This window comes from Pyxicephalus adspersus, chromosome 1 (assembly GCF_032062135.1).
Source record: "Pyxicephalus adspersus chromosome 1, UCB_Pads_2.0, whole genome shotgun sequence".
NCBI lineage: Eukaryota > Metazoa > Chordata > Amphibia > Anura > Pyxicephalidae > Pyxicephalus > Pyxicephalus adspersus.
Window position 1 is genome coordinate 58,715,962 of NC_092858.1, and position 26,382 is coordinate 58,742,343.

Below are 26,382 nucleotides of genomic sequence, written 5' to 3' on the forward strand. Positions count from 1 at the left end.
ACTGTGAGTACCTTTGAGAAACAGTTAGTGACATGACTTTGTAAATGTAAATTGCTGTAAAAAATGTCAGTGTCGGTAATAATCTTCTCAGTATTGATGGAATATGATAATGGTTGTACTACTGTCTAAATGAAGTAATGTAATTATTACCTAACGGGAAGTTATCTGTAGGAACCATTTTTGATCTTCACCAGTATGTGTGAAAAAGGCAGTTCTGGCCATCTTTATTTCCCTCCTGCTGATCTGTTATCTTGCACCATGTTGCAAAATCAAATAATATTTAAATAAAAAAAATTTTGTTGATATAGATTATATATATATATATATATATATATATATATATATATATATATATACACACACACACACACACACACACATACAGTGGCTTTAGAAATTTGTCAACCCCTGACCAGTCTCCCATTCCTGGCTGCTGAAAAAAAACCACTACAGCATAATGCTGCAACCACCGTGCTTCACTAATGGAATGATATTGGGCAGCGTCATGCTTGGGGACCTACAGCTTGCACAGAAGTAGTGTGAGCTCTTAGAAGGGCCATGGTGCAGAATCCAGGTTTTCTCCAGAACCGCTAGTGGTGCGGATGTTGTGCTGCTGGTTACTGCCAAGTTGTGGTCCTTGTGCACATCAGGGTGGGCGGAACAATGCATGCTACAAAATCACTAGGAAGGAAAATTGTCAAGGAAAGCCAGGGTCAAGAAACAGAAACGTCAGGAACAAGCCAGGAGTCAAGAACCTAAAATCCAGGAAATACCGGTAACACACAGACACAGGGAACAGAGGAGACACAGAAAGTGACAGGAGGCACAGGTGACACTGGAACAGCACAAGGGTATTGGCTGGGAAACACCAGACTGGGCAACAAGGGGTTAACACAGGAGCTGGACAGACAAAGCACTGAATTAAGCAATAAGTGTACAGGAAATGCTCAGCAGAGCCAAGAGAGAGACCATTGTGCTCTTGGAAACCTGCAGTGCAGACAGTTCTGCAGGCAGTTGCTTTGACCACATGGTTTGCTTTTTGCTCAGATACACATTGTCTGCTTTAAGGCCTTCTATTGAGGTACAGTATGTGTGTCTTTCCAAATCATGTCCAATCAATTCTATTTACCACAGGTGGACTTGAGAAAAAAGAAATAGGAGGCATCTGAGCTAAGTATTGTTGCAAAAGATCTGAATACTTACAAATATGTGATATTTAAAAATTTCTTTCTTATAAATTTACAAAATTGTCTAAAAATCTGTTTTAATTTTGTCATTATGGGAGTGTGGATTATTGAGGGAAAAAAAAGAATTTAAACGATTGCAGCATCAGGTTGCAACATACCAAAATTAAAACATTTTTGTCCATTTTTATCTTAATTATTCATCTTTAAATTATTTAGGTAAGAGGTTAGGTAAGGTTAGCTAAATATTATATCAGCAGTTGAACCCTTTTCTTCATTTCTACTTCTGAAGCTCTTTTCTACATTTTTCAGGTTTTTCCTTTCACTAATGTTTAAAAACAAAATGTGTAATGTATAAAGCACAATAGCTCAAGTTGAAATCTGCGCACAAGTCACACAAGCCTAATTTTGGCAATGTGTTTGAAAAAAGAACTAAATGTATATAACGTCAGTAGAAAATAAACTTTAAAAATAATATACAACTGTCCTCAAACCACTATTGTTACCCTTTACTGGTTTTCAAGACGAGATACAAGGAATACACTTGTATCCAATGATCCAGATGACTATTAGAGGCAATTTTTTTTATAAAAGAGTCAACCATTTACTTTTATCAAAAGAAGTTGTGTTTATTGCAATCAACTAACAATTTCAAGGCAAAAGCCTATTTTTGTTTTCAAATTTTCATAGGTAAATAAGTAAATTTCACTTGGTAGCTTTAGTGAGATTTTGCAGCACTGACTTTCATCCAATAATTGTGCAAAAGTTCATTTTTTTCATTTTCGTAGCATGTTATTGGGTATTATTTGCAAAATGAATGTTCACAGCATTTAATAAGATAACATCATTCACCTTATGAATCACTGCAAAGTAGGCAGCAGAGCCTAACAATGTAATAAATATTAATATATAATAATGATGCCTGCCCCATGTACATATATAGTATACCCAATTGCAAATCCAAAAATTTTTAAATATATATATATATATATATATATATATATATATTGACAGTTTAGACCCAGAGCATACAAGAAATTGTGACCGGTCTCAGAATAAATATATTGAGTCATATCAATTTCTGCTGTCCTATAACTTCATCATCCAGCTTCTTACAGAGACATGCTCAAACCATCTATCTATCCTCTGTCCTTACTTATAGAGGTTTTGATAACAGAAGACAAAATGTCCCTTTGAAGCATGGAGGGTAACTTTATTCTATTTTCTATAGTACACAACTAAATTTCCTTTTTATACCGCATTACTACTCAGGAAGACGTTTTTTTATGATGTTGCAAATGACAATTTTCATTAACATTCACATTATGAGCTAATTTCTATAGAAATGGCAATGCAAGTAAAATGATTTTTTTTTACTAGGAAAAGTACATCAGAACATTTTCCAGGCATTGCCCCTCAAGTTTAACTTCATGATTTTAAAGCTAAGAAGCCATGTCCTTTTTAAGTTACATGGAAAAAGAAATTCATTGTCTGCATAGCTACAAAGTGAATGGCTAAAGGAAACAGGAAACAATAATAAAGAAACGAAAATCTTGTCATCCCCTCGGGGAAAACAGATCAAAAGATACATCAGAAATGACACATTTATGTCATAAACAATAAGTTTGCAGTCAGAGTCAAGAAAATGCAAGATATGCAGCAATAATAATATATTAAATCATACCTGGTAGATATACACAGAGTGGTCATATGTGTCTACACACATTGTACCTGTTTGCCCTCTATGGTTCTCCTCCAGGTGCTCCTCATCCCCTTGAACACATACTGGTTGGTTTAAATGATAAGGGTGACTGTGCTAAATCATACAAATGGCTGAGCTGGGGACTGCATGCATAGAATACATGCCCTGTACATAGCACTACAAACTTATTCAGTCCAACAAAATGTTATCAAAATAAAGGTACTGTTTTATAGCACATTCAAGTATTAAAGATTTGTCAACTAAAAGGCAAATATATGAAAGAAATATTGATTGCCATTTATTTGCAAAATAAAGACATTTATAACTGTTGCCCTTGCATTAGGTGTGGTTCATTTTGTTGTTGAAAAACTATACTCCGTATACTCATTTGCCATTATTTAGCAAGTAAGCAAAAAATTAAAAAAAAAAAACTTGGAGTGAACCGGTCCTCCCTTGTTCTTTTTAGTGCTGGTCCTACAGACGTGGAAGGACCCATAGCGATAAATGCAGGATATCCTTTGTGTATAGGTAACCAGCTCAGCAACATTCAGGCATCAGTTACTAGAAAGTTCCCCACTTTGTTTTTTAAACAGGGCTCAGTGGTTTTCATTGACTGATAAGGTTATTAGTGACTCTGCTGTGTAACTCCTGAGGAGCCGATCATTGTCTACTGCGGACAGAAGAGCCAAAGGTGCCAGGAATTGGCATGAGAGAAGGGAGAAGGTTAGAAACCTTTAGCAGAACTCAAGACATTGGTGGACGAGTATGTGTATGTTTTTTTTTGTTTGTTTTATGTGTTTTATTTTAGTTCTGCTTTAAAAACTGCAAGACATTTAGACATATAAACAGGGTTTTTCATAAACAAGTCTGCATTGGAAACTATTGACTGAGAATTCCTCAGAGTGTCCTGAGCAATACTTAAAAAGAAAGGAAAACAAGCTTAGAGAAAGATCTGATACAAGCAAAGGAACAAAAAGAACCCAACAAAGTAAAGCCTCAAATCAGATCTCTGAAGGGTTCTAGAAACATCTGTAGAAACATACCACTAAAGTTTTTTTTTTGTAATCCTTGCACAACTGCCTTTTGTTTTATCTTAACCCTTACTTTTTTAAAGGCAAATATTTTAACTAAGATGAGTAAAAATCATTTTTGTATAGCGAGGGTATCTTGAATTTATACACATTTTAAGGATTTGAATATAAATTGGGAAGCATTTTTTTCAACAAATGATACAGAACATAAAAAATAAAACAAAACCTTTTTTTTTTCTATGGGCTGCAAAAAGAAAATGAAGTTGGCACAAAATTAAATAAAAACTCTAAATGATAATTATACTAATCATGAAAAACAAAATCTTTTTTCAGTTGTAAGTAAGACGTAGTTAAACACATGTCTAAACTAGCCCCAAAAATGACTAAGCCAAGTGGACTGCTGGAGTCAATAAAAAAAGTACATTTGTATGAAGAAACAATGTACAGCGGTTGTACACAATGACAATTAGTATTGACTCAATATCAGCAAAGTGGCTTTACATGGTCTAACAGCCATTAAACAAAATAAAAACAACTAAAGTATCTGACAGACAATAGATCACTGAGTATTGGTAAATGACAAGGATGGTACCAATAGATCAGCACAGACCTTATCATTACCTGTATTAGAAAGGGATCAAATGTGTTCTTCCAGTAATTATAAACTTCTCATTTTACGTCTTTTTGCAGGGAAGGTTTTTGCTATGTAATAACAGCACACATATGAATGGTTGTAAATGTGACCATTTAATTAGGTATGTGTTCTGATTCCTGATTTTGTCATTTTAAAGATACTAGTTTGTAGGGTTTATTTTGAATAGTGTAGAAAATGTTTATAACCATTTTTGAGAGATCCCCTTCACTTCCAATTCTACAGACACCACAGGAACTGAGAAGAAATATCCCTATGATGTAAAACCCTCCTTATACAACTGTCACTAAAGGGGGTAAATTGGAAACATTCCTCCTTTTTGTACTGTATACACGACAACTCAAAATTTTGGCTTTTTCTGTCTGTTGCTGTCCATGTGACAGTGGTTCTAGATCGAATAACACGTTGATTTTCTCATTTGGGGATACATTCCGTAGTAATAATATCACATGAATTTTATCCCTTTACCACCCTATGTTCTTGCTCTAGATAAACCTCAAAACTGCATCCAGATGGTTTATACTTTTCATTGTCTAAGGTAACATGTGTTGCACATATCATCACTATTCTTAAGACTCTGTACACTGCAACCCCCCCCCCCCCCCAAAATAAAAAAAAAAAAAAAATCTTCTAGATAGTCCCCACTAAAAGCAGCTTAGATGATTTACTAAAGAAGTTGATTTATTAAAAACATTTTTTGTAGTTATATTCTGTTTGTATTTATCTAAATGATCATGTGATTGTATTAGACTTTGTACACTTAACAATAAACAGTTCAGGGTCTATTTATACTAATAAAACGTTCACCTAAGATTTACACATTTTTCCAGAGGAATCCAAATAAATAGTCTGTCCTGGATAAAAGTTGTATTGTGTAAAAAATATAATTAATTGAACCCTTAGTTTAAGAGGGGCCTTTCAACATTGCTCAGTGTGATTTCAGTGACGATTTCATATCATCAAAAGTTTACTTTTTAATTCAAACTAATTTATTTGCCCAACAGAAAAGATCAAAGTGATGCTATCTGTTCAAGATCAAGGATAACAAAATCTCACCATATAAAAGAAGTTGCTTTATACTTATATACACGCGGCGACATTGCTAAACGATACATGCTTCTGCATGTATCCAACGATACATGCTTCATGCTTCTGCATGTATCCAACACTGCCAGGTTTGGCAAAAAGTCTGTAAGCCCCAAAAAAGAAACCATTTCTTCCTCAGGGCTCATAAGTAAGTGACTACAAATTAATGAAGTCACCAAAATATAAATTAAACACCTAGCAAGCACTGAAATACTATGTAATTTTCCTCTAGCTTATGTTCTGTTTCTTTCTGTTTTGTCGTCTTTGATTGTTTATGGGTAAAGAAGTGCCAGCTTACATTGCTGGGAAATGGAGAAGTGTCCCTCTATAATGATGGCCAGGAAGGGAAGGCCCCCTTATATTGGTGCTCTGGGAGAATCGTGCCCTTTCACAATGGTGGTCAAAGAAGAAAGGTAAAGGAATATGGTGTCATTGGAGAAAGCCCTGTTTAAATTACCAGTCAAAAAGAAAAGGGTCAATTAACATTGAGCATTGGTGAGAACAGTGCACATTCTATACTGTATATATTGACCGAAAGAATGCCCCGTTTAGTAGGAGGATCCTTTACATTAATGGTAAATTGAGTAAAATGACTTTTATATGGGCAGTCAGTGAAGGAATTCTAAAAAAAAACTTAACATTAGTTTCTTAACTGAAAGATGGGGGGTAGATGGATCCTGTGGTCTCCGCAGGTTCTGTGTCTTCTGAATGACGTCATCACAAAACTCTTTAGCTAATCTTGTGTAAAATCTGTCTAGCTCTGTCAACACCTAAAACTCTTAAAGAATGTTATTTTTTTTTAAGAAAAAAGCATGTGGACAATAATGCTTTACTAATCATAAACAAAAATGTGTTTTTGTTGAGTCTTTTGGTTTCCAAAAAAATTTTAGGATGTAATACAAATTTCACTACAGGGGTCACCAGGGCCAAAGTTATCTGAAGGGTTTACACATTGGTAATTTTTATCAATGCAGCCATATGCATAAAACTGAAAGGCAGGTAAGCTACCAGGTACTACTAGGGAAGCTGTATAGGATAGTTTAAGGAATAATTATGAGGAACTAATCTGGAAATATCATTATAGTGATAGTTATATCTCAGTTTTATACTTATATAATTATACTAATCTCCATGACTGAATCAAGATGTATTCATGATATTTCTAATATTACATATTAAACCAGGTAATGTAGCTTGGTTGGAATGTTTCATAGAAGGATTAGCCTTATTCTTAGCCTGAAGCTAGTCATAAACCATTAATGTAGGCTTTTTGGACTTTCACATGAATTAAAGGTCATCTATAAAGAATAAATGATTAAGAAGATGAGAGATGGACCTGCACATTGACCTATACATACACATAGGTTACATCAGGTAAAATCAAGAATATAGACACAGTTACACAGATGGACCTTCACTTTACTGCCTTTAAATGTGTTTTTGCCATTAAAAACCTATAATGGATAATGAGCAAAAAAAAAAAATTTTTAAGCTCGTCTTACAAAATCATGCGTAAAGTATTTTAATAGCAAATACAAAAAATGTTCACTTAACATTATATTTTTCCAGCCTTAAAGAATTGTCAGGCAAATGCAATACATCATTGTACTAATTAATATGCTACAGGTGAATTAAATAGCACTTTAACTCCTTCTCTCTAAGCAGCATAAAATTTATAGAACAAGCTAATAACTGCGTACTTCATGTAGACCTGACTACAGTGACATATAGCTAATTACTACGTACCTGTCTTGCCAATTAAATTATTCATATGCTCAAAGTGAGTTAAATAATTAAACACAAACTTCTCTTTTAACAGCATCATCATGTCCACAAAAATTTAGTTAAAGGGCATACACAATTAGGTTCTTAAGGTAGCTGGTATAATAAACTCAATCATTTCCTAAAAAATTATAGGAAAAAGAGACAATATATTTATTATTCATGGTTTTCTTACCTGACAAAAATAAATTGGTGAAAAATTAACAGTGTAAATAGGCATAATAATAACAATGCTTAGGTAACAATGATAAACATCATCATTACATTTATTAATGATGGACAGCATTTTAAATTACATACAGAAGCTGAGGTTTTGATAATGACTTCTACTCCGGAGCAGCAGCAGAATTCCTTTATTTATTTCTGCCAGTTACACAAAGGGAAACCAACCCCCTTAAAAAAGCATTTTTAAATATTCATTATTATAGTAAATATGATGTTTGCTATCATAATGCAGTTCTGTGGAGAAACAAGGGAATACATTTATATATTGTCAAAATCAGCTTCTCTCATTTCCCTGGAACACCATGCTACTGAATTTGATAATTTGTCTAATTCAGAAAGCAGGCTTGCCCAGGTAGGTGCAGAATGTAAAGAAGTACCCATGTTTTATGCAGATGGCTCCCATCTTGAGCTCCAAGAGCACACCAGTACAAGAGTGGGGTACCTAAAAAACATACATCCTCAAAGTCAGGAACTGATCACAGGTCGGAGGGCAAAGGGCAGACTTGATCAGAAACAAGAAAGGAACACGGAGGGTTACTGGAGAACACAAAGTTACAGGTATACAGGAGTCCCAAGTGCACAATGGAGTCGTAGGTATACAGGAGTCTCTTGAGCACGGGTTACAACATGAGCGGCACATAGCAATTGCTGTCCTATTTGTTTGCACATTTCTCGGCTGGGTACTTTGGTCTGAGCTTTGCAGTCTGAGATTATGAGGCTATCAAAGCCAATTCATACCCTGCAAGCATTATATTTTCTTTAAAAACTGTGCAGTAGAAGGGCAATGAAGACATTAGTTGAGATTGGAAGAGTGAGAACTGAAAGGGAATACAATGCATATGAAAAACAGAATAGGAAAAAGGGGAGATCAAGTTTCAAATTTAAAAAATTACCTTAGTGCATTTCTTTTTAATATGAATGACAACACAGTGCACCTGCAAAAACACACCTGTGTTACAGAGCACCACATTGCACAAATGTGAAAAGTAGTGCCTCTTCTATTTTTATGTGCTTTGAGGCATGTTTAGAGCCCCAATAAATGCAACGCAAAGCACAAAGCCACAACTTATTGCATACAAAGCTGGTAATACCCAGCACTGCCCCCCTCCTAAAAAAAAAAAAAAAAAAAGATACTTTTATAGATTAGATTTTGTTATTGAAATTGGTTCTTTTGTACACATGCATCTTTTGCATGTGTTATTGGTTCCTTGATTACTGTGTACACAAATATCTATATCTATACAAATGATTCCCTGATGATAAACAGTATATAGTAATAGTATATTAAGTGCTATATGTAGCTTGCTGCTGTCAGAGAGTTTTAAATTCCCACTCTCTGTTAATTTTATGCTGTACCATTGCCCACAGCTGTGGCTTTCAGAGCCCTATGGGATCACTCACTAGATATAATTCTTATAGCTATGTGCAGGACGCTTATATATGTAAATCTCCATATGTTTATGTAGCTTTGAAACTATTCAATTATTTGCATATAATTCTGAAAAACAATATATCTAATTGCGAGCCAGGTGCAACATAATTAGTCATTGATGCACTGCTCTATAATAAAGGAAAAATGACAAAGTAAAATGATAGAGTGGATTGTTAAGCAAAAGCTACAAGCAGATTAGTTATGCTTGATATCCTCAGCCTGGAGCTCAGAAACTATGTGAAGATGTAACAGTCTTTAAAATTCTCAAGGGGCTGACAAAGTGGAACAGACAGATTTATTTGATGTGGTGAAGCTTAAAAATCTAGGGGCTATGTGCTGAACCATGGAGAAGATGTATAAGAAAATATGAGGAAACATTTGTTCCTACCTTGGGAAGTAAACCTTGTCACCTTTAAAATGCCTAACCTCCTTTTTAAACATTAGGATATTTTCAAGCAAAGGAAGTTTAAATAGCAGTTTATATTTTAATGTTGCAAACATATTGTATGTCATTTACAACGTAACACCAAAAATCACTGGGTTACAATTACCAAATACTAGTATGGTAAAAATAAAAGGGCAACTCACCTAGTTTATTTTTGGTGCATGACATGCGTTCTTTTTTAATCAAGATATGTACATTTGTGTTTCCAAGTCTCTCTAATGGAGATGTAGATGCTAATAAATATCTGAGAGCAGAATGATGCTCATGACTTATATATCTAATGGACTTACCATGTATTTATTTATATATTACAGTAAATGGCACCAAAAAATTTTCTTGTACTACAACCAATACCAGTTAAAAAAAAAAGTTTATTCTTAAAAAGTTTTTTTTAAAACTTAAAACATGCAAAGGACATACACAGAATACATATATATGTATTTGTATCATAAACCAATCAGTTGTAATTGGCTATAGCAGGTTTACTCATGTTCAGAGACAACACATTGTATGGAAAATCAATGTGATGATTTCATCTGTTTAGACCAAAATGAGGATGCGGTTCACAGAACAAAGTCTGCTTCATCAGGTAAAGAAGATGGTAAGAAGTATGCCATAATAACAAGAAGTTTTTTGTTACCAAACTAAAATGCAAAAAAGGGGCTAACTAAATATATGCATAACAAAAAATTCACATGTGCAATAAATAGTATCAGAGTTATATAAAACTTCCAATTCAGATATCATCATCAATAAACCTGCATCATCAATGTGCATGTGCTGTATAGTGGAAATTGAGTCTTTGATAGTCGAAATCTGTCCACCCAATTCTAAAAGGCTGAGGAGTATTTGAAATATTTTTAATCAAATGTTTCGAATTCGTATAAATAGGAGTTATAATAGGTGATACATATAAAAACCATTTTACCAATTTGAGAAGAATAAGAATCACAAAAGCCCTTTGAGGCACCTGTCCCAGTTCCGTTAACCTCCCTGATATAGAGGGGGAGGGCGGTTTTTCCATACATAAGATGAAAGTTCTATAAGCCAAGAACCATATCAATCAGTTAACTATTTAATTTTTTAGTTATTCGTGCCACTATTTATTCGTGTAAATTAATTCTTTAGAAAGAAAATGTGAATCTGTACTACTTTTTTGAAATTTTACAATTAAAGCAGTTTTAAAAGAGAAAATATATTTTTAAAGCAGAACCTTATTATAGAACTTCGAAGAAATCCATATGCAAAAAAAGGAGGGTGATGAAGGGTGCAGATAGCAGCTACTTTGCGGTAAAGCTCAGGTAGAGTGTGATCTCTAAAAAGACCTGAAGTACAGAGTTTCAAGATCCACCCAAAGTTCAGAAGACCAGCAAGCCAACCCTGCAGTTGTAGGCATGGTCAGACTGGCCCCATTAGCGTACCAGAAGATACTTTATAGGACCCTGCTATGTAAATTATTGTAGGACCTTCATTAGATCCAATCAATATCCATGTAAGTAGATAATTCAGTCACAGTCATTTAATGTTAAAAAGTAAACAAGTAACCTGTTGGCTCAGCTTAAGCCTCAAGTTAAAAAAACATGTCCTAGTCCTACTTGAACCTACTGGAACCTATCAAGGAAGTACTAGATTTCCAGGGTGTAGGGCAGAGAAGGACTCATGGTAGAGAAACTTCCACTCTTTCTCTGATTTCTGTTGTTCAGAGATGTATAGGAAGATAATAAGATAAAAATACACTTTAAGTACCATAATTATGTTCGCATTATTATAACTACATTTATTGATTGATTGTTTAATATAAAATTGGTCTGAGGGACATTTTTACATTTGTTTTAAACTTTAACTTGATTGATTGTTCAGACTGAACAATTAATATGTTTAGAAAGTACAGAGAATCAATAAATATCCCTGCTAACCGGCATCACTTAATCTTCTGTTTATTTGTTTTAAATAATTTGGTGTATAACAAAGAGTAATAATATGTCTGTGTCACAGGGAATATCTGTTCCCTGGAGTTAGTTTCCTTCTTGCCCTTTTCCTCTTTAATTTAATTACTGGTTCTCTGGAGCTTTAACAAACCTCATATATTCCTCTGGCCTAATTTCTGCTAATACTTAAATTTTCAAACCAATAGGTACTACCTCTAATTAATTGAGTGCTGACACATTTAAAACCACAATGGGATTTTTGAGGTCTATTCATAGCTGAGTAGATTTAGGTTGTATTACCTTTTAATAGGCCAACTAAGTAATTATTCTCTGTGAATTTGTATTAATCCCTCTCATAGGTGTTAACAATTAAAAAATTAGGAATGCATGTCTTTCTTTGGCATTTACTTGGAACGTTTACTTATGGATGCACCATAGAAAAATATTCTTTTTAGGCATGCCGAGACTTGGATTAGTAGAAGGGTAGAAGTATCCAAGGGTATCTGTGGGCTAGAGTAAAAGACAGAGTTTTCTGTCTATAGTCAGGCAGCATCTATGTGTGTGTGTGTGTATATATATATATATATATATATATATAATGCAAAACCCATGCTCCTTGCTCATCATTCTCACATCATCCATAATGCAGTGTTCACATACTTTAGTTGCCACTAATTCATTCTTTCCTACAGTGCATTTACCAGCTGACAGTGTTCCCTAAAACCTGTCATTTATTCTTCTTACTTCCTCTCCATGAGTCTTAGTTGTTAGCATGGGCAATGGAGTACATTGAACCAAACTATACATTTATATTTTTTTTACATTCTTGCTGGTATTTCCAAGTATGAGCAGTAGTAATAAATTGTCCTTTTTGTTTAAGAACCCTGAAGTTTTATAGATTCTGCAGTCAGGGAAATGAAAGCATTTTATTTTAGTTGTAAATAACATAGGGAACAGTAACAACCCCTGTCTTTATGTGTTTTTTGGAGTAACAAGCGGAAGTGATTTATAATCCCCCCAAAGATAAGGTAAATTCTCTCTTAGACAGCTGTCATTAAAACAAGTCTACTGAAAGAACTGAAAAATTCCCCCTCTGTTCCTTCCTTCCGTTCTGGAAACAACTCAAAAACTTTCCTCGCTTTCAGTTCTGGTTATCACAAAAAGATATCTCCCCAACTGGTAGAGAATAAAAAACATACATATTATTTACATATTCTTCATTCTATCAAAAGTTGAAAAGAAAAAGAAAAGGACATTAGAAATATCAAACAGGCACTAAATAGAAATATAAAAGTTGTCCTGGTCCATAGGAAATGTGTTGGTGTAAGAGTTCAATGGGTTAGGAAACCATGTGGGATCAAATTGCTGAACTTCTTCTGAAAATGGAGCCTGCGAGTCTGTATGTGTTTTTTATAAACCAACAGCATGGTGACTCAGAGGCTAGCACTCTGGCCTTTGCACTAATTTTATCATTATTATTATTAATAAACACTATTTATATAATGCCAACATTTTACGCAGTGCTGTACATTAAATTGGGGTTGCAAATGACAGACAGATACAGACAGTGACACAGGAGGAGGAGAGGGTCCTGTCCCAAAGAGTTTACATTCACCACCATAAAAGGTGGGGGAGGGCAAGTTTACAAAGTTGAGTCTTGAGTGCTCTTTTAAAGGAGCAGAAAGTAGGAACAAGCTGAATAGGACATGGAAGACCATTGCAGAGAGCTCTAGAAAAGTCTTGCAGCCTTGTACTCGGTCCCAGGTTCAAATCTTAAAACATACCTAAACTCCAAATTTTTACTTTACATAAAAAAGTAGTAAACCTTTGTATTTAAAGTAAAAATATTGTTTTTTTTTTTTAAGTGCAACACCATGCAGCACCTCCTCTTTCTGTCTTGAGTGTCACCTCCCCCCCCCCAAAAAAAAATGACATTAGATTGTGTTATTGACATATGTCTATGGTAGGAACATTGGATTGTGAGCCCCTTTGAGGGAGAGATAGTGACATGACTATAGACTAAAGTGCTGCATAATATGTTGGGGCTATATAAGCAGAACAAGTGTGCAGAAAACTAATTCAGAACTCAGTATGGTGATTTATGTTCATGTACTAAAGCCATTTGATCAACATGTGGGAAAAATGCAACAAAGAGGTTGTGTACACAGGCTTTTGTGCTTGACTTCCAGCTTTGATTTGTGAAATAAACATAGTTCAGTAGGAACTGGTATGAAGTGTTTGTGCTTTGTATTGGATCGTTTTAAAAAGCGTTCTCTTACATTTATTCTTGCTTTCGAAAGGCTTCAAATTGTACAATATAATAGAGATGCAGCCCAAATCCTGGCAGTTGAACTCTCCTTCTTTGGCCACTCGAACAGCATCCTCACACTAAGTATGTGAACAATAAAGTTGATGGTTCAGCACTCAAAACCCCTGCTTCCATTAAACCATTCTATATTTGTAAGTAGTACATAAAAGCAATAAATGTGCATTATGCGGTATTGTGATTATTTTTGTATATATGGCATATCCTATTTTGTTCCACTTCTCTCTCTATACAAATCAACAGAAAATGTAAAAGTATATTAGTTGTACCTTAAATGTAAGGTATGATTACCTGCAAGTATTTTGTGTCTAGCTGCCTTCTGTGTTTGATACCTATTTACTAACCTAAGCCTCTAATTGCGTAATTATATATTCAAGTGTTATCAACTTGTTAATTATAAACCACGGATCAGTACACATTTGCATTTGCCAATAAGTGTCATGTGCGTAACATGGATGTTGCATCATGTCGGTTCAACAAGATATACAATATAATACCAAAGCAGAATTAGTAAGAACCTTGTCATTGAACATCCAGTTGTTTAAAACCGCAATTTGCTAAATTTGGAAAAAAAAGTTACCTGGTATGTACATTTCAGCAAACTGAATAGTGATTCAGATAGAATTCATCCAACGACTGTCATTCTTTTTCTATTAGGCATTATTTGGTACTGGTTTGCAGTGGCCTCCACCTCTATGAATGATTCACAAGGACAGCTGGGTCAGAGAGTCTCGAAAATGAATGGTCCCTCTGGGAAGCATCATGAAAGAAAAGTTAACCAATTATCAGTCTGTTTGCAAGACTTTCATTTTTTAATTGATCTCAGAGTTGTCACATAATTGAAAGTGCAATAAGACAGAGCATTTAAAGTACAAACTACCTTCCAAATTATTTAACGTGTGACATAAAATGATACAAACCTACAGAACATATTCAGCTTTTTTTTTTTTTTTACAATTTTAGTGCATATTTTATAGTGCATATTTATTTTATGCCATTTGTTTTTATTGTTATCTTTTTAATCAGTTTTTGCATGATTCATTTATATGATGGTATTTATTTAACTATTCCAGTAAGTATTCTTTATTTCACTTATTTATTTTAATTTCACTAGTCATTTCCCCAGAAATGATGCAATGAGGCTTTGGATTTTACTTACATTTTGTAGAGTTTGATAAAATCAGTAAGATACAGAAGCTGGAGATTACATTATTTTTTGGGCAGCGACAATTATCCTATGTGTGTACATAGCCTAGGGAAGAATGCACTTGTCTCATTTGCCCCATTTCCCTGAGCTAAGGTTACCCACCACTCCCCTCTACAAATACATACATATAGTAATTATTGTCCATGTCTTGACTGTTTGTCAAGTGTCAGTCCTCACTGTCCTGATCCATATCCACACATCACAGCCCCATAGTTTTCTATGGTGCTGTTGCCTAATGTTAAATAGAAGTCTATAGAGCTGTAAAATGCTTGGGGGACCAGGAATGACAAAAGCTATGGTGCAGGATGTAATCCAGCAGCAGAACTCCAATCATCAGAACTGACTATAAAATCAGGTCTGTGCAATTACAGTTCTTAAGGGTCAGGACCCACATACATTTTTTTTAAGTGAGGAGTGCTCTAGCTACATATATTTTGCATGTTTCCTATGATGCCTGTTGCTGGTTGCTGCAGAATCCTATACAACTAAGTTGTGTCCAGAATGGTGTGCAATAAAGATACACTAACTGCACTATAGGGACCTTGCATGGCACTTAAACTTTTTAATGCTGCACATTGGATTACACTTTATTCATTTGTAAAACTTTAAGCCTGTTTTTAGCCTAACAGCTAAAGAAAAGACCCAACACCCTAACCACCCCTCCCCAACTCACATACACTTCAAATTTTGAGTCTGATTTATTAAAGCTATCTAAGGCTGGAGTAGATACTTTGATCAGTAAACATTGGTGATCCAGCAAACTTGGATTGGATCTGGTCCAGTATTGAAAATATTTGCTAACAAATAGAATATTCATTTTAGGAAATCCAAACGAGGTTTGCTGGACCACCCAGGTTCACTGATGAAAGTGTATTTCTCTAGCCTTGGAGCTTTATTAAATCAAACCTTTTGTGCAGGGTTTGCAACCTGATGGTTGCAGGTAGTAAAACAATATTTCATATTTATCTAGTCCAACTGCTGTTGTATGTTGTACCAACATACTAAACCCCCTTCCTTACAAATCCAGTTTTTATAGTAGTGCTCCTACGGTTAAAGAAATAAAATGTTTTACACAATTGTACTGAGCAATAAAAAAAGAACAAAAAAAAATAAATAAAAAACAAACTAAAAGTTCACTTGAATGTAATTTGAGCTGTTTTATTACAACTTATGTCTTGTCTGTTTACATTTCAGTAAGTTTGTCTTTTTTAGTCCATTACTGAATCTTAATAATTCAAATGAAACAACAAAAAAATGTAAAACAGCTATTTCTCTATTTAACTATGAGAAAATATCTTATTCCCAAATGGATCAATATCACTTACGGTATTGCCTATCTAATTCCGTAAAATGTAACATAATTTTCTCGAAATAAAATCAATTTTTGTTGTGTACATTAAAGAACAATTCCCCTTATTTAGATAAAATTCCTTTTTATCCAACCTCCAGAGGTTTTCATATTAAGCAATTCCCAATACTGATTGTAATTTATGATTTCTTTAAGGGTTATCTCATTTTTCGTTTCCTCTAATCAGCAAATATGTTTTCCTAAATTCATTTTTTTCCTATCAGAGTAAATATTTCCATAATATTAAAAACATCACTCACCATTACAGATTATGGAAACCAGAAAGCCAGTTTAAAGAATCAAGGCTTGTTCGACTTTTTTATCTATTGCTTTTGTCTACCGTTGGAATATCTCAAAATGTCAGACAATGCCATGTTTGAAATCTTTTGCCCTCACCTAGCTTTAAATATCTTCACTACAATGTTCACTACAGTAGTACAGAAGTTTGGGGAAAATGATCCACTACATTTATACAGTCATTATCATCTCACAGTGTTATATTCCTAAAATCTTAGTTTAGATAAGCAGTTGCCAACCGGTGGTCTGCAAAAACTTTTGGAGGTCTGCGGTTCTGGACAGTTCGCACCCGAGTGGGGTCAGGTAAAGGACCCTGCTGAGAGGGTGCAACGGCCAGAGCCGCGGAACATGTACCCGGTATGGATCGTAGGCTCAGGGAAGTGGGCGGTTTGTGTCTCTGGTTCTGGCATCATGATGTCACTATGAGGGAGGTTCCAGAGCCAGTAAATTTAGTGGCCCGTGGGTCCAAAAAGGTTGGGACCACTGATCAGTGTTTCTCGACCCTTTTTACATAAGGGAACCCCTTGAAATAACTTTCAGATCTTTCTTTGGGGAACCCCTTCAATAATTACTAGATTCACAACCACATTAGTGTGGTGGTCAGTAGGAAGAATGTCTCTTACATCACTGCCCAATAGGAAGAATGTCAACCTTACAGATAGCCAAAAAAAGTATTAATATCTTTTAAACTGAACTGAGAGTCACAAACTGCTTATTGCTCAAGAAGAAGAAACACTAGTCTATGTTTTGTTGTCTGTTTACATCTTTAAGTATTTTTTTTTTTGTCATTCGTCTATTGTTTTTCTTTGGACACTAATTTTTTATTATACCCAATCATTTTAAGTTTTGCAAAAGGTAAGGAAGGATTATTTTTGTTGTATATGTCTTGCTAGTAAATTTTCCTTTTAGTTCTTATCCTTGAGACAACAGGATTTAAAACAAAATGTGTCTTAGGCAGAAAATAATATATAGCCTCCCATGCAGGATATTTGTTAACATAGACAACCCCCATTTGAAAATTTTTCCTATATTGGATCAAAATGATCAGTTTCATCTCATCAAATCTGCCACATTAGAAGAGCCACAGCTACTGCTAATAGTCCGAAACAATATTGTCACATTACTAAAAACACCATTGCTATGTTACCAGAGACTGAAGTAATGTTAACAATGACAGTTCATGTTGCCAGGGGCAGTGTCCCATTGATAGAAACATTTAACTTTTGTTAACGTAGGACCTTTTTACTGAGCAACCACACTATTTATATAGCACCAACATATTACGCAGTACAATAACTAGGGGTTGAAAATGACAGACAGATACAGTGACACAAGAGGAGGAGAGAACCCTGCCCAGAAGATCTTACATTCTAAAAGGTGGGAAAGTAGCACACAATAAGAGGGGGGATAAGGAATGGTGGGTAAGTAGTGAGGTTTTTAAGAGACAGACAGGTAGGCAAGTTTAAAAAAAAGCATTATTCTAAGCTGCATACAAAGATTCATGGCCATTCTCACATATACGATGGGTGAGCCAAAAGTTCCTGGAATTCACATATTAACCTCCCCAGAGGTAACCCCGAGTGTGACTCGGGGTAGAAAAAAAGTTGCTAAAAGTGGTAACCCCGAGTCACACTAAGGGTATGTAAACCTATGGGAAGGTAACAGTAAATAGAGCCTCACCTGACCCGCCGGGGTCCCGCGCCGTCCAGCGCCGCGATCTCTGTCTTCTTTCTTCTTCCTTCTTCCTGCTTCTGCATCCAATGAGTCACCGGGGAGTACCCGGTGACATTGGTGCGTGTGTACGTTGCCGACGGGGCGGGAAATTCAAAATCCGTATGTATTGCATTCAATACAAAATAACTATTGAATGCAATACATTGGATTTTTATGTGTAAAAGCAGTACATTGTTTTCAAGAACATTTATTTTACAGTATATATAATAGAATGAGTATAATGTGTAATTTTTTTTAAATTTAAAAAAAAAAAATTTTTTTAATATATAGATTTTTTTAATTCATTCAATTTATTGTTTTTACATGATTTTGTGTTTCAAACTTTATTATACTCATACTATTGTATTATACTGTAAAATCAATTTTCATGAAAAACAATGTACTGCTTTTAGACACATAAAACCGGAAAGAAATGAACCGCTAGGGAGGTTAAAACTTGACACTTACATAGCAAGTTAAATGGCTTAATTTCCTTCAAAGTAATCTCCTGCTGCATGGATGCAGCGGCTCCAGTGTGTAATGCTTGGAAGCACCCCTGGAAATCGATTTCTGTGATGTCTCTAAGTGTGTCCCACGTTATTCTCTTTATCTCTTCTACAGTTTCAAATCTTTTTCATTTTTGGGTACAAAAAAAAAATTGCAGGGGTCTAAGTCAAGTAAGTAAAGGAGATACGGAACAACAGTTGAGTTGGTGTTGTCAAAAACTGACGAAGAAGTGAAGAATGCGTCAGTGCATTGTCATGATGCAACACCCAAGATTTTCTTAGAGTAGAACGGACCATTTACCATCTGCCTTTGTGGGACAAACTTGTGGATAAGCCCCTTGATGTAAAAAAAAAAAACAGTGCATGTACCACTCAAAGGTTTGAGTGTGACCCATAGCTTCATCCCCAAATGCTGTTACGATTTGGCAAGTTTCCACTGTTGTGTTGCCCGGTTTGCCAATTGCAAAACAAATTTTCCCACCAACAAGAACGTGGTTTATTTTCCTCAGTGACACAGGAGGTGACTTCTAGCGGCGGAACTGCATGGCACACTCTAGCACAACTGAACCGCATTATACTCATACTAATATATATACTGTAAAATAAATGTTCTTGAAAACAATGTACTGCTTTTACACATAAAAATCCAATGTATTACATTCAATACAGTTATTTTGTATTGAATGCAATACAAATGGATTTTGAATTTCTTGCCTCGCCTCACCGGCAACGTACACACGCACCAACGTCACCAGGAACTCATCGGATGCAGAAGCAGGAAGAAGAAAGAAGACGGAGATTACGGCTCTAGACGGCGCGGGACACGGGCGGATTAGGTAAGGCTGTATTTACTATTACCTTTCCATAGGTTTACATACCCCAAGTGTGACTCGGGGTTACCACTTTTACCAACTTTTTTCTACCCCGAGTCACACTCGGGGTTACCTCTGGGGAGGTTAAAGGCCTTTCCAGGGAAAATCTACTTGCCATGGATTTCTACTTTCCAACAACAGAACTGATGTTTGGGTTAAACTTTAAACATCTTATTGTTCTTCAAAGTACTTTAAGAAATATATATTTATTTAGAAGGGACCATAATTTATACTCTGATTGCTTATGAAATAAAGGTAAAAGCTAAAATTCACATTAAAACTAACATAACGTGACCTCATAATATACAGAAACCTATTAGCTGCAAAATCATTGCTCCAGCAGTTTGGAAAAAAAGAAATTTTGGCATATAACAAGCAGGTAGACCACTGTAAAGTAAGGATAATTGTGCTGTTTCCATCTCACTGAAATAAATGTCAGCATTGTTTGATCACAATAACAACTGCACATGCAATGCCTCTTGCACGATGTGTCTTGTAATATTTCAAACAATATAAATGTACATTCTGAAAGAACAAGATGACATGAATGCAGTACCACATAGGATACTATTGTACATGTTCATATATACTGGATGAGGAATTTATTTTTTTTAACAGCTTGATCCTAATGACTACATATATTTTGTACTGGTACCTTAAAGAGAGTAAGCAATAACTCGGTTTTCGGAATCTTAAATACATATAACTGTACTATCTTAGGAAAATGTATCTTTGAATATTTTATTGAAGTCTGACCTTCAGCTTTAATCAGGGGGTCAAAAGTTACTCAATAGTTTCCAGTTCCTTGTTCTTAGACAAGGTCACACTGAAAATCTTTAGTTTAGGAATATGAAGCCTGCAATTAGTGAACTGCTTGCCAAAACAAACAAAAGAAAAAAACAAAAAAATTCTAGCCTATTAAGTCTGTTTGTTTGTTTTTTTGCTGCAAATTATACATGAATGGTTATTATGGGAACCAGGCAACTATTATTTTCAGGAGGGTAGTAACGATGGCAGCTCTTTTTTCCAGACACATAAGCTAACATGATATTTCATGCTGATCATAGAAAGCATTAGGATTCCTTTCCTTTTGAAGCGAACTACTTTTAGCGGCACATTTTTCATGGGTAAGTCCTGCACTCTTTCCTGGATTTAAGGTGCTGTTTCACAATTTTTAACAGCAATTTATAGCAGCTACAGAATTGTTCCTATTAACATACGTGTTGCCTAATAAAAAAATAGCTGCCGAGTTCTGACTTTTTGCAACCTTTAAATCTATCTAAAAAATCTCCAGCTTCAGTGGTTGCTGATAATATCCAATGCAGCCACTAATGATTATGGTTCACCATCAATTTGTAGATATTAAGACACGCATTGTGGCAACTCTATTGGAAAATCAATAGATTTGTAGGTGCTAAAAAACTGCTATTGTGTCGTGGCTTTACTGTACAGAATGTGAGTTAAAAACTTTCTGACCTCAGGTGACAAAAGCTGAATAAGTAGGCTACATACACACACACTGGAATAATGCTTGTGAAAACAATCTTGCTTGGTTGGTTCCAGCTACAATAGAACAAATGAGTGCAGTACACGCAGCAGTGTTCAGTTATTTGACGAGGTAAAGTGGGGCTTAAGAAGGCCACACTGGTGTCTCCTCCTCCAAAGAAAAGTAAAAAGTTCATCCCTGCTCCTTCATTGATCCATACGGAGGTCATCCCCGCTCCTTCATTGATCTGCAATAATTGAAGAACAACATGTGGGAACTGCTGTACACATGTATAAAGTCTTATGTAGGGTTTGCTCCCACTATTATGCAGTATTTATGCAATATTATTTTATTATTGCAGTGTTCCCACTGCAATGAATTATATTTATATTACAATGTATTATATGTCTTTTATTCTGCATTGACTGACTTACCCTTTGGAAATTATAAGTAGCCAACTCCTGATAGGAATTTTCATCAAGTTACTATACTTTCATCAGAATATACTGCCATAAAAGCAAAATAAAACAGAAATAATAAAGAATATTTCAAATTTATGCTATCACACGCAAACTTATGTCTCCATGCCTCTTGTATGAATTTTTAATTTTAATTGTTTTCATCTTCTGGGCTTAAGTTATTTTCTAATATACAGTCTAACAACAAGAAATGTTCAGCATGAAAGATTCATGAATTTAGACTGCAAAATAATCAATCTTGTGGTGCTTCTTTTTTTTTATAAACAAAAAAACTTTTTTTGTTAATTGTTCTTCAGGGGATCATCTGCGTGTCTGTTCCCAGGAATACACTTGCTGCACAACTGAAATGGAGGATAAACTTAGTCACCAAAGTCAGCTGGAATTTGACAATATAGTACAAGAAACAAGCCATTTTGTCCGCACTGCATTCACATTATGGCATAGAAAGTTTGATGGTAAGTGGTTAGATTTTGTTAAAATGTCAATGCCAATTTTAACAATTTTGAGAATACATTGTCTGATCTGATTTTTTTTTGTAGTGGTAGTTTGCATTACAATCCCTTCCAAGCAATGTATACCCACATTTCCTTCATTCCTTGTTGCTTTGCTCAGATGACAACCACCCATGTGACAAGTTCTCAAACGTTCACAAACACCAGTTCTGCCAATAAGAGGGCTTTCAGTGGCCTAAAAGTGGTGAGCTTCACCAGGAAGTTTGTCAAGCTTAATAATAAAAAATTACGGTAGGGTGCACAGATAAGGCTTTCCATGGTAATAAATGTAAAGACCAACACTGTGGGACATACTTAAAGCTTAAAATGACTGAAAGTGTTGTTTCAAGCAAGTCTGAATTGCCAATGGGGTGAGCAGTTCTTATTTAACTAGATGGTAAAATGCTACCTGCATATTTATACACATTTTTAAGTGTGTTTGCTATGGTAAATATGCACAGTGATCAATGGGTGATCTCAGGGGTGTAAATTGTGTCCAACTAGCAGGGGTGCTGAATTATCAAACTATTGACCGTGCCTCTATAAGGGTTGCTCCTACCTTCATCACATTAAACCAAGCTCTTAAAACCTCCCTTTTAAAACCTACCGATCTTCCCCCCTCTCTCTCTCTCTTGCTCCCTCAACTCATCACTAAATAGCCACCATTTCTTTCCCCCACTTTTTGTATACTTTCCCCTTTTAGACTGTGACCTCAATTAGGCTGAGTCCCCTTCTCCTTCTGTATCTTTGTTTGTGTTGATAAAATACATATGTATGTCATCTGCAGCCCTTGTTTTTGTACAGTGCTGTGTAACACGTTCAAGCTTTATAAGTCAAAGTTAATAATATTAGTAATTGTAATTACAATGCGATTCGTACAGATCAGTACAAATATTTCTGTCCTTGGTAATTTTTTGACTATGTGTATTATACTTGTATGCTGAAAGTGTAGTAAAATGTTAACTCACCATTGAAACAAGGCAACCTAATATTTGTTTAAAAAATTCCCTGTTTTCTGCTCCTGTGAACCATAAAATCTATATTTGCAAATAGGTAGTTATGCTCATGGGAATGTGCTTAGTAATTTTGCATGTGAATGGCAGTCAGGAATTGCCACATGTCGATTGTGCATCCTTTTGTTATTGTGCTTACCTTTAGTGAATTTGAAAAAGCTATTTTATTACAGCTACCTTATCCAATGTAGGATAACCGTTACAGCATATAATTAAACAATATTACTATTAATATTTAATATGAGTAAACTAATTACACCTTTGTTAATGTGCAGCTGTCAATAAAATACATTAAAAAAAAACTTAGCACTCTCTAAATGTTCTAAAAAAAAGGAAAAAAGGAGAAAATACATTTTCAGCATAGCAAAATAAAAAATATAGTGTGGAAAAAACTTTTTCCTGGCTTACGAGTATCGGCCTCCCTAGCCTTGAAAATAGACCTTTCACGAGGGTGGCGTGGCTGATACATATAAGGAGCAATTTTAATTTTTGCAAAGTGTATTTTTTTTTAATCTGCTACTAAAATTATATTTTCTTCTTGCTTTGGAGTGCATTTGGACATGATTTTTTTTGGATTTGTTGTACTTTGTCTGAAGACAGGCTGTTAAGCATCACACCGTGCTTTACTTCAGATTGGCTGGTAAAGTGCCTCTACATTTTGTTTCTGTAAATTAAAACATTAAAACTTTTTTTAAAAAAACAAGAGCATATATACCTTATAATTAACATTACAATATATAACCATTTATACATCATTGGACTGCTAGACAGGTTTGTTAGTTGTATAAATCCATTGAATGTAAGACTTTAAAATGGAACTAAATTTCGTTGAACTGAAAATTCATGATTCAGGCAGGTGTTTATTGCGGAAAGAGACCGGCAATGTCCCCTCCACAATAACTGTTCTTAACTGCCTGATTACTGTCCAGCTATCATATTTTGCTTGTTGCCTGGCAATCCCAACTTCCCTTTTGAATGCTGGGAATAAAGGAACTTAAAGAGGACCTATTAATTTTTACCATAATATAAAAGGGTGTCTAACCTTTCTATATATTGTAATGTATTTATTTTTTTGGAGAGTACCCCTCCTAGCTGCAGCAGTAAAGTCCAAACTAAACCCACAGCCTCCTGGGATACAGAAGTCACATATTCCAGGAGGCTGCTCCTTCTGAGCATCTGAGATCGAGCATGTGTCATAAGGGGCTTTCCTGGAATGCGCACTCAGATTAGCTCTTTGTTTTTTGATTTTCAGGAAGACACGTCACCCGATCACATGCATGTGCAATTGTGAGAGTGGGTGACGTCAGCACAAGCCAGAAATAAAAGATGGCTGGAAAGAGGAAGGAAAAGAGGACAGCGTGGGATTTACTGGATGCTTTTACAGCTTTACACTTAGAAGCTTTACACTTTTACAACTTTTTTTTTTTTTTGGCTGAAAGTTCCACTTAAAGTAACATCATCCTGGCCTGTCTAATCAAGCTTGCTGAATATAGGCTCCTGTAAGAGAAGAAGAAAAAAATTGTAGTACACTGTAATGGAATGAGGAAAGGTATTAGGTAGTATTGCAAACCCAGTTATGCCACCACACGCTTTCATTTTAGTCTAAAGCTGCAAAAATGTGCAGAGTCATGATTCACTAAGTACATTAGTATGTGCATGTAATAAACTGACTCTATTCCTTTTCTTTGGGGGGTTCTCTATTTTTAGCTTTCTGTATGAACCCCTTTGAAAGTCTTTAAGATAGTTTAAGTATGTATTTTACTTGATATTCTTAATAGTAGCTCTAATATTGTAAACTAGTGAGTTACACAATGGAACTGATTTATTAAAGCCCTCCAAGGCTGGAGAGAATACACTTTCATCAGTGAACTTGGGTGATCGAGCAAACTTGGAATGGATTCCTTCATAGTCATTTGCTAGCAAATTCTTTGAATTCTGGACCAGATACATTTCAGGTTTGGTGGATCACCCAGCTTCTCTGATGAAAGTGTATCCTCTCCAGCTTTATTAAATCATACCCAATTAATCTTTGGATGACATCATAGAGAGGTTCAAAGGGGACGATCTTGAGAGATCATCTTGCTGTTGAACATGCTATTGAGCCGGTATGAACCTTAACAGAGAAACATTCATGTTTTGAGTTTTTAATGCATCTGGAAATACAATCTTTACTCTAAATGATTTGGATGGCTCTAAACTGCCCTTTGAAATGAAGAAATTAAAGAGCATCATGTTGATTGGTTGATTCATTGGCCCTGATTCATTAAAACTCTCCAAGGCTTAAGAAGATACCCTTTCATTAGTGAAGTTGGTTGATTCTGCAAACCTGGAATGGATTTCGTCAAAGTTATTTGCAATTTGCTAGCAAATGTTATTAGTCGGGTGGCACAGTGGCTCACAGGTAAGTGCTCTGGCCTTTGCAACGCTGGGTCCCAGGTTCGAATCTCAGCTAGGAAACCATCTGCATGGTGTTTGCAGGTTCTCCCCGTGTTTGCGTGGGTTTCCTCCAAGTACTCTGGTTTTCTTCAACATTCCAAAAACATGCAGTTAGGTTGACTGGCTTCCCCCCAAAAATTGACCTTGGAATGTATAAAAGACATGACTATGGTGGGGACATTAGATTGTGAGCCTCCCCGATGGACAGCTAGTGACTTAACTGAGGACTTTGTACAGTGCTGTGTAATATGAAGGTGCTTTATAAATACTGTGTAATAATAAAAATAATATTAGTCCTGGACAAGATCCATTTAAGGTTTGTTGAATCACCTAGCTTTACTGAGGAAAGTGTATTCTCTCCAGCCTTGGGGAGCTTTAATAAATTAGGCCCATTGACTGAGAACCCTACAGACCTTCCTGACAGCGGCATATGGTCAGAAGGGTGTAGTACACAACAAAAGTATTCATACACCCCAGGAGCTAGCTTTATTCTCCAGCCAGAAGGATTCTATCTTAAGCACATACTGGGGTGAGTCATGTAAATATAACTGTCTAACACATGGATAGCCAAAATTACTACAAAGAGTCTACTTTGGTTGTACTGGAATATTTCCAAAATATTATTCACAGTTAATTGACTTTACTTTACTGGGGGGCATTATTATACTAAGGAGCTTTATAAAGTTTTATTTCCTAAAGCCAATAGAATATTATTGTTTATGCTTTGTGATCATATCAAGA

At 35.3% G+C, this 26,382-nt stretch overlaps 1 protein-coding gene across 1 annotated transcript in view; it reads left to right on the forward strand.

Annotated features, from left to right (window-relative positions):
• GPC6 (glypican 6) overlaps positions 1–26,382 on the forward strand; it is a 318,418-nt gene that overhangs the window by 57,128 nt on the left and 234,908 nt on the right. The window contains exon 2 of the mRNA XM_072411039.1: positions 21,998–22,156. Coding sequence (XP_072267140.1) covers positions 21,998–22,156 — 159 coding nt within the window. The remainder of the gene's footprint in view (positions 1–21,997; positions 22,157–26,382) is intronic.